This window comes from Chionomys nivalis, chromosome 18, assembly GCF_950005125.1.
Source record: "Chionomys nivalis chromosome 18, mChiNiv1.1, whole genome shotgun sequence".
In the NCBI taxonomy this organism is placed as follows: Eukaryota; Metazoa; Chordata; class Mammalia; order Rodentia; family Cricetidae; genus Chionomys; species Chionomys nivalis.
This window is the reverse complement of record NC_080103.1, coordinates 44,032,431-44,047,041: the sequence shown is the minus strand read 5'-3', so window position 1 is coordinate 44,047,041 and position 14,611 is coordinate 44,032,431. Positions and strand designations below refer to the sequence as shown.

The window sequence follows — 14,611 nt, the reverse complement described above, 5'->3', positions numbered from 1 at the left end:
ACCATTAAAACAGATATCTGCATTACAATTCATAACAGTAGCAGAATTACAGTTATGAAGTAGCAATGGAAATAGTTTTGTGGTTGGGACTCATGACAACATGAGGAACTGTACTGAATGGTCACAGCATTAGGAAAGTTGAGAACCACAGTTGTGCCGACACTTTCAAGAACCCAAGTTTTAAGGTGGGACATTTTGTAAAGTATAAAAAGCTTGCATCAAGCTTTGCATTCCCCTCTGAGTTCTTACACTGAACATGAGTTCTCCCATGTCTGTACTTTAAATCAGCACCAAGAAACCAAAGTAACATGTGCTTCCAGGGAAGGTGGAAGTGTTAAGAAATCTGTGCCAGCAGTATTGTTTTTACCTTTTATTCAAACAGCAGTAGATGATGGGGTTGTACATGGTTGAGCTCATTGCTAGCCAGAAACTGGCCAGGTAGATCTGCTGGATGTATTTCCACCGGTTCAGCTGTTGGTAGATGGCAGTGAGAATGAAATAAATGTGGTAGGGCAGCCAGCAGATGGCAAATGTCACCACAACAATGATCATCATCTTTACAACCTGGGAAGAAAGGATAAAAATCACCGTGAGCAAGTTAAAAAGTCATTAGAATAGTTTCAATAACTTTCTACAGGTTATTTTTAAGCGATATAGCTAAGTACATAAAATATATAGCATACTTAATGATTAGCTGAAGCACTGTAAATGGTAAATGAATATACTCTCTCTATATTTATGCATACACAATGCTTATTTAAGGTGAATATCAAAACGTATATTATGCCACAATTCCGTCGTTACCTAATAGTAAGCGACAGTCACACAAATATGAATGAGTGTATTTTCATTGGTCTGGACTAGGGCTAGGGATGTAGTTCAGTGGTAGAGTATTTGCCTAGAATGCACAATAAGAGCCTGATTTGATCCTTTGTACCATGCACACACAAAAATTGACCTAAGAATGTGTTTACAAAAACCTGTGGAGAGGAAGGCAGGTACTAGTTTAATTCGTGATAACATGGAATGTGTAATGGTGAAGATATATTTATGGAAACTAAGCCATTATGGAGGTATATTATTCTACAAGAGATGGACTGGTTTTTAATTCTTTGTTATAGTCTTCTCAGAGTTATAGACCATTTAAATTTTGTTAATATTGTGCTCACTAGGCAACTGTCTAAGTATTTTTTGTAGAGATACTGTCTCTGAATAGTGATTATTAATATAATAATCTAAGAAAATTTCACTAACTTACAATTTATAAGTAAGTGCTTGGTTTATATGGTTGATTTGTGTTAGTGCCATTTACTGTGTAGGTAGGGGTTGGAAAGATGGCTCAGTGGTTAGGAGCACTGCCTGCTCATCCAAAGGTTCTGAGTTCAATTCCGATTATCCACATGGTGACTCACAACAATCTGTAATGAGATCTGGCACTCTCTTTAAGAAGAGAACTGGTCAGTCGTCCTCATCAACTTAGACCAGGAAGCTCAATATGCATAAGTTCAACAGAACTGTCACGTACGGGCTGCCATGCATGCCTCAGCATTGCCAGGGCGTAAATTTAATTTTTTTCAGAGATGGAAGTTGTTTTCAGAACAAGGAGAGTCCCTGTCTTTCTCATAGAATCTCAAAAGGAATCTTCTTGGATACTAAGTTTCATTTTTTTGCTTCCGTAAGTTTGAAATTTAATATCTAGAAGATTCCATTTGAGTAGGACAAGACTGTGTACCGATTCCTTTAGAGTTGAAATCTTTCTCCCTGAAGGAAGGCCCTTGAAGGTTTAGGGAGCTCTAAGGGGAAATGTTTCCTCAGGGAAGTAGAGTGGGAGGCTCATACATGATACTCAGAGTAAGCAATCCATATATCCCCGAAAGTCAAATATTGCAAGTTCTTGGGGTTTCTCCCTAAGGTTAGAGAAATAGTAGACGGTTGCTGGAGAAGAGATCTGACCTGTCTGCTGCCTTCCAGTCACGCAGCTACCTTAGGGATGCAGCTTTCCTGAGTCAGTGTTTGGGGATGCAGTTGCCTTGGAGTTGCCTTTGCTCCAATAAATAACACTTTGCCCATATTAATTTCAGCACCACAAATGAATTGATTGTTTTATTGATTGAACTCCACTGTAATTATTACCTTTATCTGCCATTTGTTTCCTATCTGGGGTGAATGGAAGTTTGTGTCATGCCTCCCCAGTCTTAGAAGCTATTATATATAGGGTTGAGGAACAAAAATTACAGTGTCAGAGGTGTGCTGATTTTCTATGAGTTATTCAGGGAGGCTCCCAAGGCCCCACAAATCATAAAGGCTATTATCTTTCTTGTTAATGGCATGCCAGACCTAGCTGATAAGAACCTACTGTTGAAGTTTCCGAATGCTGTGCTGATCAACAATAGTCCTACTTGGCTACCAACCCTGAATGCTGCCATACCAAAGTACCATGCAGTGGATGTCTGCTGGTGCAATGATGGCTTGACTACGATCAACAATTTTCTGGTTGAATTTAAGGCTTGCTCCATAGGAGGTAATTCACATCTGATACTGTAAGCTAGGATTCAGTATGTGGGGGGGAACCACTGCTTCAGTTTTGTTAAATAGGTGTTATGTCTCTATCAAAATGTTTCCAAAATATTTGTGCTTATACTCCCACCGTTCACTGGTAGTTGTTGTCAATTTCAGTCATGGAAGTCATGGGTTACCATAAAGACTCGTAACCACTGGTGAAACCATGGGAAGTGACTGTGGCTGTGGCATAGTGGTCCAATGCCTACCTTTAGATATGCGTCTAGACGATGACGTAGCTCAGTGGTATATCACTTGCCTTTTATGCAAGAGGCCCCAAGTTCAGTCTCTAGCAACACACACACATGCACACACACACACACACACAAACACACACACACACACACACAGTGGTTAAGATGGTAGATGGCTGTTTGTAGTAAGTTAAGACCTACTAGGCCAAGAGGAGCCGACCTGGAGTCTGCCTGGTGCTGTCAGAAGTCCTGATCATGCCTAGCCAATGAGGAGTGACCACACGATGTCAACTGTCAAGTTTTTTCTCCATTGTTAAATAAACGACTCTGCTCTATCCCTTTCTTCAGACTCCCGGCATCTGTGATCATTGACGTCATACCTTCTTATCTCCTCCCCTCCTCCCCTGAAGAAGAAGATGTTAGGGTCCAGCTACAGCTATCTACAATACCCGGTCAGGTTCAGAAAACACTAGACGAGAAAACCAAAGAACGTAAGAGCTGAAGAAAGAGATGAAGTTCAGTTTCCTCATAGCTAGAACATTCTATACTGATGTGAGGTTCCTTAAGTTCTGAAAAGTTTTAATTTAAAGCATGGCCTCCAGGAAGAAGAGGGTAAGTTTAGAAGACTCAATAAGTACACAAACTTCACACATCTGGGGAGGTTGAAAATTATAAGATTCACGGGCCCTTCCCCATGGTTATAGAAGCATTCAACAATCACTCGAGAAGAGATTCTATGACATATTGAGTTGGCACTGTAAGCCATACAGAGAGATCTAGAGATGCAGCCTTATTGAGCAAGACATCACCCACCATGTTGGGGTGAGCTTTTCAGTAACGTGGCTGCCTTTGACTTGTCTCTTCTAAGTAATGCCTTATTCGTACTCCCTTAAGTAGCCTGAATAAACTCACTCATTCACCAAGTTGGACTCTAGTGTAATCATTACTCTGGTCTGTCTTTGGTTCTCTATCTGGAGTCAATAAAAGTTTGTATTGTGTCTCCCCAGGAAAAGTATCACAAAATGTCAACTTCTATTTCTCCTCTACCTGCCCTTGAGTTCATGAAAAGCAGGGATAACCCAACACAAGATCAGTCTCTAATATATTTGGGGATAAAAAATAAACAGAGAATATATGCACGATGAGCAACAGTTGGAGTGAAAGGAAATGAATGGAAGAATGTTTTATGTGTCTATGATTGAACTAAAATCTCATCTATGCATCTATAAGAAAGATAGAAACAAAAGCATCACACACTGATTGTATCATCAATACGATTATCTCTTTTAATATTTCTCATTACTCAGGTACCTGAAATCTCTTCATACTTCTTCAGGAATTTAGAAATAATAAGTTCAGAATAAGATATATCCAATAAAACAATTTTGAGGCATAACCACAGTCAGATTAACACAACTCAAAGGAATAACCTGATGCATGGCCCATGAGGCATCTTAGAAATAGAAAAATACATTATTTATAAACTCCACTTGCCATTTGACTACAAGTTGTGAATTTAGATGAGAGTTGGCAAGGTTAAGAATCATGAGAGGCATTATTCTAGAAACAGACAAAGCCTGAAATGGTCAATGTGAATGGTAATACTTCTCTTAGGGTCTAAATGCTGGATGGTACAGGTGATTAGTGCTGACCTCAGGGGAAATTGGCCATTAGAGCAGAAAATCCAAATCAACAGCTCAAAGAATGTTGTCATTGGCTCTCCAAGTCATTTGATTTTTGTCATTATTCTTTAAATTTTATTTTTATTTGAAGATCAAATTTCTGCAGTTAGTTTCATGTTTCTTACTCATGTATTTGGGAAATTCAAATAAGGACCATGCTTTAATTAATTCAGCATTACACATTTCAACAGGTTATGATCTCTCTGTTGTTCATGAGGAAACCAAAAACTAAAAGGTTTAACTGCTGTCTTTCATGGGATGAAGCAGGGTCCTTATACTCAGACCCTTACTCCTTTGTTCTTTATTAAAGCTTGATGGAGCCAATGACAACATGTTGGATATTTTTTGAAGTTCAAAAAGGTATATTGCTTCTGAGGCAATAGGATTTTCCACGATAGTGTTTGTGTCTTACCATCCTGTGTTGTCTGTGGTATAGGATTTTACCAGCAACAAGAGAAGGATGCACAGACTAGTGATGCAGATCTTAAAAGGCTGTAATGTTTGCTTTTATTTGTTTACTTTAGTTTTATATTATCTATCCGCCTACTTACTTATTTTTGAATGTGTGTGGGTTGTGTTTGTGGTGTGGGAAGTCCTTCTGTATATGTGTTGCTTTTATTGGTTAATGAATAAAGAAGCTGTTTTGGCCTGTGGTAGGACAGAATAGAGCTAGGCGGGGAAACTAAACTGAATGCTGGAAGGAAGAAGGCAGAGTCACAAGGAGCTGCCAAAAGAGAAAGATGCAAGCTGCCAGCTGGAACCTTGCCAGTAGGTTATGAGCTAGAAATATGCATAAGTTAATAGGCCAAGCAGTGTTGTAATTAGTATAGTTTCAGTGTGATTATTTCAGGGCTTAGCAGCTGGGCAGGAACAAGCACACTCCTCCAACAAGTAGGCACACGTGTGCCATGGTGTACATCTTCAGAGCTGTTTGTCTCCTCTACTTTGTGGGTCCCAGGGACCCAGCACAAGTCATCAGGCTTTGTGGCAAGCACATCTACCATTGTCCCTGCCTAGCACCTATTTTTAATAGCTAAGAATCCACTTCAACCACCCACGCAGAACTGAAACACAGATCATATGCCAGCAAGACAAGGACCAACTTCTTCATGTGTCAAAGGGAAAAGGAAATGTTAGATTTTGGTGCCTTGCACAGGTCAGACTGAGATGCTGGCAGCTCCTCTTGTCTCTCATGTTCAATCACTGCAGGATGGATGGTTTTCAGGTTTAGGCCACAAAGAAAGAATTGGTCTAGGAAATTAAAATAATTGTCAACTACTAGAAAAAATCTTGGAGTAATATTTTTCATTACAATATTTTGCATTCTGAATGTCAAAGTAGTTAATCCTGTGTGAAAGACTTTAATTAGCTCTCCACAGAGCACATAGAACTAACCAATATTCTATTCCTTTCTGATTTTGTTTTCTGTGTTAGAAACTTAAGTGGACATTGCTTTGAAAAATACTGGCCTCCTTATTTGAACTACAATTACTTGTAAAACACAACAAAAAGAAAGCATTTAAATTTAAAATACTATCCCACCAGTTACTTAAGCTTGATTTGGGCACTTAATTTTTAAAGACAGTACTTAAAATTTTCATTCCAAGTAAGAAAATCATTCTGAATGTTGTCAGTTATTTCAGAAAATTTGAGGATATAGATATATTGTAAGGATATTATGGTAGTAATGCTAAGGTCATCTAGGAATTAGACATTATTCTAATTCTAACTAACATGGATATCTACATAACCAAGGCTTGTAGGAAGTTATATGAGGCCCACATGAATAAAGACAACTCCTATACTCATGAATTAGATGAAATATTTGCACATATATGTTGCGGGAGGTCCTTCCGCTCCTCCAGCCAATAGCCGCTGAGATACCAGCCCATTGGGGCGTGGTCTCTCTCCCTTTAAAAGAGCGGCCACTTCCCTCCTCACGCTCTCTTACTTCCTGCTCTGCTTCCGGCGACTAGACTCCCTGATTGCGCAGAGGGCTGTTGTCTGTGACGGTGATCTGTAAGTTTTTTCCCTTTTAAATAAATAACCATTTTATTAATCATAATTCCAAACTGGTGTTTGTGACTTACGCCTTTGCCTTCACATATACATTGTACTGCAACCTATTTTCTATATTTCATTAGTCACAATTAACTTTAATGTCATTTTTATTTTCTGATTGGAAACACAGCCTTTGAGACTATTGTAAGATTTTAGCACTATCTGTCTGCTGGATTTCACTAATATATGCAGATCTGTCTTTGAGACCTGTGATCTGAGGATCTGAGGAAAGGCGGAGGGCTACAGTCTAATGCTGCAGACAGTTTTACCTCCGTTTTTGTGTACTTTTATATATGAATGTAACAAAGAAAACAACGATCGAAGGACAGTTGTTTGAGTTCAGAAAAAAATGTAACTAAACACCAGTAAGAACATAGTAAATATTTAAAGAGCAGCCCCTCCCCAGAACTTCCTCAGGACAAGTTTAAACACAGTTGCCTGGTACATGCTCAAGATGCTACCTGGGAAAGCACAAAAGCCAGGCAGAAGGCCGTAGCCCTATTCAGGGTACACTGAGGACAGCTCAGCATACCCTTTAAACAGATCGGGTTCTGTGGCTATGTTCTGACATCCAAGAAGAATAAATTTGTCTTATAAATTAAATGCAAATTTTGTCACGAAAGGCATGACATCATGCCCAAGAACCACCCAGAGAACAAAATGCACTTGAGGTAAAGGGTCCTTTGCCTTGTTTTCTGGATCCTCTCTCACTGTTACCAATGCATCATTTTTTTTTTACCATGTTCTGATATATCATGATATCAAAATAACTAAAAGGGTACAGCCGTGGAAAGGAGATATGTGGCATTATAAAAATACACTAAAGCAGAGGGAATAGAAATTGATTTTATGGGATTATGATAGCAAATGATAGATAAATTATAAACATCTGCTCTAGCCTGCGTTGTGTGCCCTCCAAATGTTGTTATATCTTGATGTTTGAATTCTCAGTCTCTCAAAGGTGATCCTATTTGGATAGATGGGCTTTTTGCAAATGTGTTTCTGTTAAAATTCTTGATAGTGGGCTCCATTCAACATGACTAGTAGTTTTGGGAGAAGAAATGATTTGACATAGACACATCCCCAGGAAAGGATGTGGATGCACAGATGGCACGGATGGCCACCCTCTTGCAAGAAGAATAGCTTCAGAAGAAGCGGGCTGTGCTTCTCATTCACCTGCACTTCCAACCTTGAGAATTGTGGGAAAGTGAACCTTGCTATTTACAATTTCCAGTCTGGTATTCTGTTGCTCCAGAAAAATAAATGTGGAATTTGTTCATGAGAAGTGGGATGCAGATGCTTTAAAAGCAGACTCAAGGAATTTTGTTGGCTCAAGGAATTTTGATATATAATCAAGAGCCTGGATTTCCTCTAAGGCCATTGATAAAACAAATGTGAAAGTTTTTTTTTTTTTTTTTTTTTTTTTTTTTTTTTTTTTTTTTTTTTTTGGTGAGGGCTCATGAAGAGACTAGAACACTAGGAAGGGTTTTTTAATTCTAGACATGTACATGTATAACAATCGATAGACTACTCGTTCATCGGATCTGAATGTTTAAGTTGTATCCGGTGAATCATGATAAAATGCAAACAGTGTTATTAGACAATACAGGAAAGACAATTTTTTTTATCTGGCAAATAATATAACCAGATAATGTTCTGGCTTTTCTGAAAAGTAGAGTAGGCGGAGAGCTTGGATATTAACAGGAGGGAATTATAAAGTTAAAGGCAAAATATGAGAAGACATAGAGAAAGAAGAAATCTTAGACAAAAATTAGGAGTCTATCTAATCACAAAACATGTGGGAGGTTTTTTTTGTTGTTGTTGTTGAGAGAATATAGGCATATGACCACATGCTCATTTGATGAAGTGGCTACAGGAAATGACAGAAGAACCTAATCAGGTGTCTCAGTGAATGGCAGAAACACAGAAGGTTTTGCTAGTAGAGAATCTGCCAGCTTTGGATTTGGGGACAGAGATGGGACTGAGCAAGGAAGGGCATCCCCCAGGTCAGACAGTAGAGCTGTTCTGTGGCCTGGCTGTGTTTCCCTTCAAGAACACGGAAGGAAGACAGGGTTAACAGGACTCTCTTGCCATCCTGGCTCCAAGCACACAGACCTAAAAACCTTTGTTCAATCATTTAAATGCAATGGAATTTTTCCTGCTATGTTTCAAACTTTCTAACCTTCAGAAATTGGAGAAAGTGAACCTTGTTATTTGCATTTTCCACTCTGGTATTCTGTCAATTCAGAAAAATAAATGTGGAATTTGTTCATGAAATGCGGGGACCCGATGTAATAAATATTTCAAAATGCTGGGAGTCTTGGACCCTATCCTTATTCTTTTCCTGAGTTCTCCTGTTTAGAATCTGTCCTGTGACCTTTCTGCCTCTGTATTTTGGAAACAGGTGACTTGCCTAGTATCAGAACTGTTAGGTGACAGACTTTTCCTGGGGAGATTAAACACACACACACACACACACACACACACACACACACACACACACATTTCTTCACCCCAGAGAGGGAACCTGTGAAAGCTCCAAATAATGGTTATACCAATGTTCAAGTTGGCAAACAATTGAGTTCTTTTGGCTGTTACTAATTGAAGTATATATAAGGAATTATTTGCAAAAGCAGGAGTGCCTAAAAATATCAGGTGTATTATGAAAAGTTCACTCCAATGTTGATGAATACTCCAGAAGCCTGGAGCTTTCTAGGCATCTTGTAAGCAGTCCACAGGCCCATGTAGCCTCTTCTCATAGCTAAAACTTTTGCCTGCACCTGGCCTGTTGCCTCCCTAAGCAGGTATTTATTTCTTTGTATACTGTGGGGCAGGGGTCATAAAGAATTTTTCGGTTCTAGACATGTGACCCCTGAGTCTCATTGAGCCCCTTCTTCTGGAGGGAATATGTCATCTGGGAAGCAAAAACTGTTGCACAACAGCGTCTGCAGGTAGAAAGAATTTGTATTAGAATGGAGATCTTCCTTCAAGTTCAATCCACGTTTCAAGTAAGATTATATACATGCATATGTATATGTTTGAATTTGAATTTAGAAATTGATAAACTAAATGCATGTTTCATGTAAGACAGACTTTGGAGGAACTAGAACCCAGAATAGTATGGATTGAATTGTAACTGTCTCCCATTCATGTGTTAAAGTTTCCAGTAACTCAAGAGCATGATTGCATTTGTAGACAGCCCTTGAATTAAGAGTAAATCATTGTATAGGGTCCTAGTGAAATGCAGCTCTCCAAGGCGGATTAGCCTGTAGGCCCTCCTGCAGCAGTACACAGAATAGAGCAGGGTCACTATTCCTATCACTCTGGCATCTTTTAGGTTAAACGTGATCTTTCTCACAAGATCTGCCTTCTATGCCAATTCCCGTATAAAGAACGGATGACAAGCGCATAGAAGGTTTGTTTTCTGAGTGAAGACAGATTAGTCTTGCTTTTCATACAACTCACAAATCAAATTGAATCTGTCACTTGAGCTTAGATTGAAGAGCAAGCCTTTTTGACAATGCTTCTTAGTTATCACACTTAAGGATTCACCTTTGACAATTTGTTTGTTGTTAGAGGAGAACTAAAATAGAAAATGGTGACCAGTGCAATGTTCACAATTGTTAAACAATAGACACTGAGTTATTTGCCAGTATTGCAGTGATCAAAATAAGACCAATTTCAACAACATATTTTAGATGAAATTCCCAAATACGATAAATATTGTGACTGATTTTGTTTTGAGGCATCTAATATTTTTGAAGTCAAATATAGTTTTAAAAGTACTATCTATTTTGGAGGTATGTATGTGACTAAATAAATACAAACATGTAATAAATATATACATTCATAGTGCATATAGTCAAAATATGTAAAATACATAACAGTATAAATTGAGTGTTGTAATAGGAATAGGAGTTTTTAAAATTTTTAATAGTTCTTTGAGAATTTCATGTATTCTGTTTTGATCTTGTTTGATCTTGTCACCCTTCCTGGTTCAACTCTCCCAGATCCAATTCCCCTACCCCATATATACAATGTTATACCCTTAAAAGACAAATGACCATTTTTTTTTTTTGCTGCTTAAATATACATGTATGTGTGGCATTCCACTAGAGCCTGACTGACTTACTAGGAGATTCACTCTTACAAAAAACTGACTCCTCATCTGCTAACTATTGGCTAACGATCACCAATAGTTCCATGGCTAGGGTAGGATTTCTTGCCTAAGTTCCATCTCCAAGCTGGAATTTGGCATTGGGTTTGTGTACGACATGGCATGCTTTTACAGATGCTAAGTTCATATGTGTAGCTGCCCCACTGTTTCCACAAAATACTGTTTGCTTATAGTCTTCCACTACTCTGGATCTTACATTCTTTCCACTCTCTCTTCCTCAGTGATCCTTGAGCTTTGGGAGAAGGGACTGTTGTGTATGTTCCCTTTAGGACTGAAAATTCTGCAGTCTTTTACTTTTTGTGCTTTTGCCCGGTGTTGGTCTCTTTGCTAATCACCATCCACATCAAATAGAAGCTCAGATGATGAGAGTTGAGAGCTGCATTAATCTGGGTATAATGACAAACCGCTGAGAGCTGGTTTCATACTAGGTGTACTTAAGCAAAACAATAGTAATAGGTTCTCCCTTAGGGCCCATGACCTGCCTAGCTATGGGTTCTTGTCCTGATAATGGTACCAGATATTGGTTTCATCTTATGGGGTAGGACTTAAATCCGATAAGAAAGTGGTTGGTGGTTGGTTACTTTCATGATATTTATGCCACTATTGCATAGTAGGCATGTCTTGCCAGGCGAGGTTGACCATTTTTGACAAGTATCTCCCCCCTTTTGTTTTGTTGAGGCATCATGTCTTTTTGTATCCAAGGCTGGTGTTGATTATGTATTATTCCTTGCTCATCCTCCCAAATGCTTATTTTATGGATATGCATGACAGTTCTGGCTTCCTTGTGCAGACGGCTAATGTGTTGCATGGCAATAGACAAAACAGAAAGTCACTTTTGTTTCCTTTTAGGCTTTTCTCTAATAAATTCAGAATGGGCCAACATTATTTTCAAATTTTCCATCTCACGGTCTATTTGGGGATTTTTCCATTTTTTCATTTAAACATCTATTACTGCATTTCTCTCCTCACTATTTTTCTGAAGAAATTTCTGTTTATACCTCTGTGTTGCTGAAGGCATTGCTCAGTACATAAAGGACTCATTTTTCAGTCTAAGATCAAATGATAGTCTCAATTATATTTGGTGTTGTATGAAATCCGTAACTAATCTGTTTTTTTTTTTTTTTGCTTCATAAGCCACCCTGCTTCTCCTTTTGAGAGTCATTGTAGAAATTCAAGATACTGGTAGTATCTTGGAAATGGAAGGCTATGACCACAACATTTTAAAACTCTGAAGTATGATCAAAAGACCAAACCTAAGAATGCAAGGGATATACAAAGGGCCTGAGATTAAAAAGTCATAAAGAATATATTTATTCAGTGAAATTTTAACAGAAAATGTCCAAATTCTAGAGGAAAAAATGAACATCCAAACACAAAAAGCATTTAGAATCTCCAGTCCATAGGTCCAGAGATGAACCCCTCTACAGTGTAGTGGAGGTACCAAAATACAAAGCAAAGAAACAATATTGGCAACTGCAAAAGATAAAGGCTGACTACCTACAATGACAAACAGAATAGCATCAGGCTCTCATCAGTAGCTCTAAAGGCCAGGAAAGCATGGAATAATACAGTTAAAGTCCTGAAAGAAAAGAATTAACCATGATTGCAATATCCAGCAGAGCAGCCTTTTAAAAAATTGATGGAGTCAAGGAAATTACAAGGGAACCCACAGAGACAACTAACCTGAGCTCATAGGAGCTTGCCGAGTCTGGACCAACAGTCAGGGAGCCTGCATGGGAGTAATCTACATCCACTACACATGTGTGACAGTTGGGTAGTGTGGTCCACTTGCAGGATTCCTAGCAGTGGAAGCAGAGTCTGTGCTTAACTCTTTGACTGGCATTTGAGAACCTGTTCCTCATACAGGGTTGCCTTGCACAGCCTTAATAGAAGGGGAGGAACTTAGTTCTACTTCAGTTTTATATGCCATGCTTTGTCGATATCCAAGAGAGGCCTGCCCTTTTCTGTACAGAAACAGAGGAGAGGCATGGGGGTTTGGGTGCAGAGGGGAGGTGGGGGGATGAAAAGGGAGGAAAGGAAGGGAAACTGCTGTTAGGATGTAAAGCAATGAATAAACTTTACTGATAAAAAATGATGGAGTAATAAATACAATCAAAACAATCACCAAGTAAGATAGAACATGACTACCAATCCAGAACTGACAAAGACATTTAAAGGAATATTGTATAAAGAGGAGGAGAGTCTCCATCATGAAAGCAAAAAGAAAGAATGAATTTCACTAGAGGAGAATATCAACAAAGCAGAGCAAGGAAGGAATCTATCATGCCCCAAATAATAGAGCAGCAAACCCTTACAAGTCAAAGGTGCGAGCAGAAAACAAACACTGAAATGGTCAGTAACAGAAACAATTAACAAATCACCAGGAATTAGTGAACATATTTCAAAAATAATCTTAAATATAAATGGCCTCATCTCAACAATATAGACTCTGACTGTTCAACTGAACTAGAAAACAAGACCCAACTATTTGTTTTTGTCAAGCAGCATGCCTCATCAGTAAAAAAACCATAGACTGAAAGTCAGAAGATGGAGGTCAATCTACTGAGTGAATGGGTGAGAAGTGGCTGGCATAGCTATTTTGATACCAGGAAAAAAGAGTTCTATCCAAAATTATTCTGGAAAGAAAAAGAAGGCTACTATATATTAATTATATATGTGTTATACGTAATATATTATGCTGTAGGAATTTCTGCAGCCAGTAGGCTTTAAGTTACCTGCCCACTTGGGTGGGGCCTCACATAATATACAAGTTATTTATTATACAAGACATAAATTCATCAGGATAGGATAATTATTGAAACATTTATCACATGTTTCTTGCTTGATATATTTCTTCATATTGTATGCAATTTTGTATTAGGCTTAGAACTCTCTTATTTAAACAGAAGGGTGAGGTGCTATAGGAATTCCTACAGCAGGTAGCCTTTAAGTTACCTGCCCACTTTGGCAGGGCTTCATATACTATATATGCTGATGTAAAGCGTGTGTCCGCTCTCTCACTCTCTCTTCTGGCTGCAGAATCCACAGAATGTTCCAATAAACAGGAACAATATATATTCTTTTAAGCCATACGTGAAATCTTTTCTAAAAGAGACCAAATTCTGGTCCACAAAGCTACTCTTAATAAATACAAAGATTCAGAATAACTTTTTCCTTCTTATTAGAGCACAGTGCAGTAAATCCAGAAGTCAATAGTCAGCAAAACCACACAAATACTTGGAAACTGAACAGAACATTCTTGAAAGATCAGTACACCTTTGAAATCAAGCAGGTTATTAAAAAAATCTGTGAATCAAATAAAAAGGAAGACACTATTTACTAGAACCATTGTGGTGTAGGTAAGGCAGATCTGAAGATGGAAGTTTGTATCTACAAATGTTTCGCAAAATGTCAGAAAAATCTCAAATAACTAACCTAGCAGGTTATTAAAAAAATCTGTGAATCAAATAAAAAGGAAGACACTATTTACTAGAACCATTGTGGTGTAGGTAAGGCAGATCTGAAGATGGAAGTTTGTATCTACAAATGTTTCGCAAAATGTCAGAAAAATCTCAAATAACTAACCTAATGATATACTTGAAAATCTTAGAGACATAAAAACAAGTCAAATTTTCAATCAGTAGTGGCAAAAAATTTATAGGTTAGGGCAGAAATGAATGAAACAGAGACAAAAAGAACAATATATAATAATAAAGAGTTTTATTAAGAAAACAAGCAAGATTGACAATCCCCTAGCCAATCCTATCAAAGAAAGACAAAACCAAAATTGATAAAAATAGAGAAGATAAAGAGGCAGTTCTAACAAATTCCAATGAAATATAGATAATCACTAAGGAGGACATGGGATATATTTCCCCAACTGATAAAATATAGAAAAAAGTAAATCTGAAGACCTTTTAAAATTAATTATTTTCTGA

General features: G+C 38.0%; 1 protein-coding gene across 1 annotated transcript in view; it reads right to left on the bottom strand.

The window, feature by feature from the left end:
* Tacr3 (tachykinin receptor 3) overlaps window positions 1–14,611 on the bottom strand; it is a 68,126-nt gene that overhangs the window by 2,091 nt on the left and 51,424 nt on the right. The window contains exon 4 of the mRNA XM_057793783.1: window positions 368–564. Coding sequence (XP_057649766.1) covers window positions 368–564 — 197 coding nt within the window. The remainder of the gene's footprint in view (window positions 1–367; window positions 565–14,611) is intronic.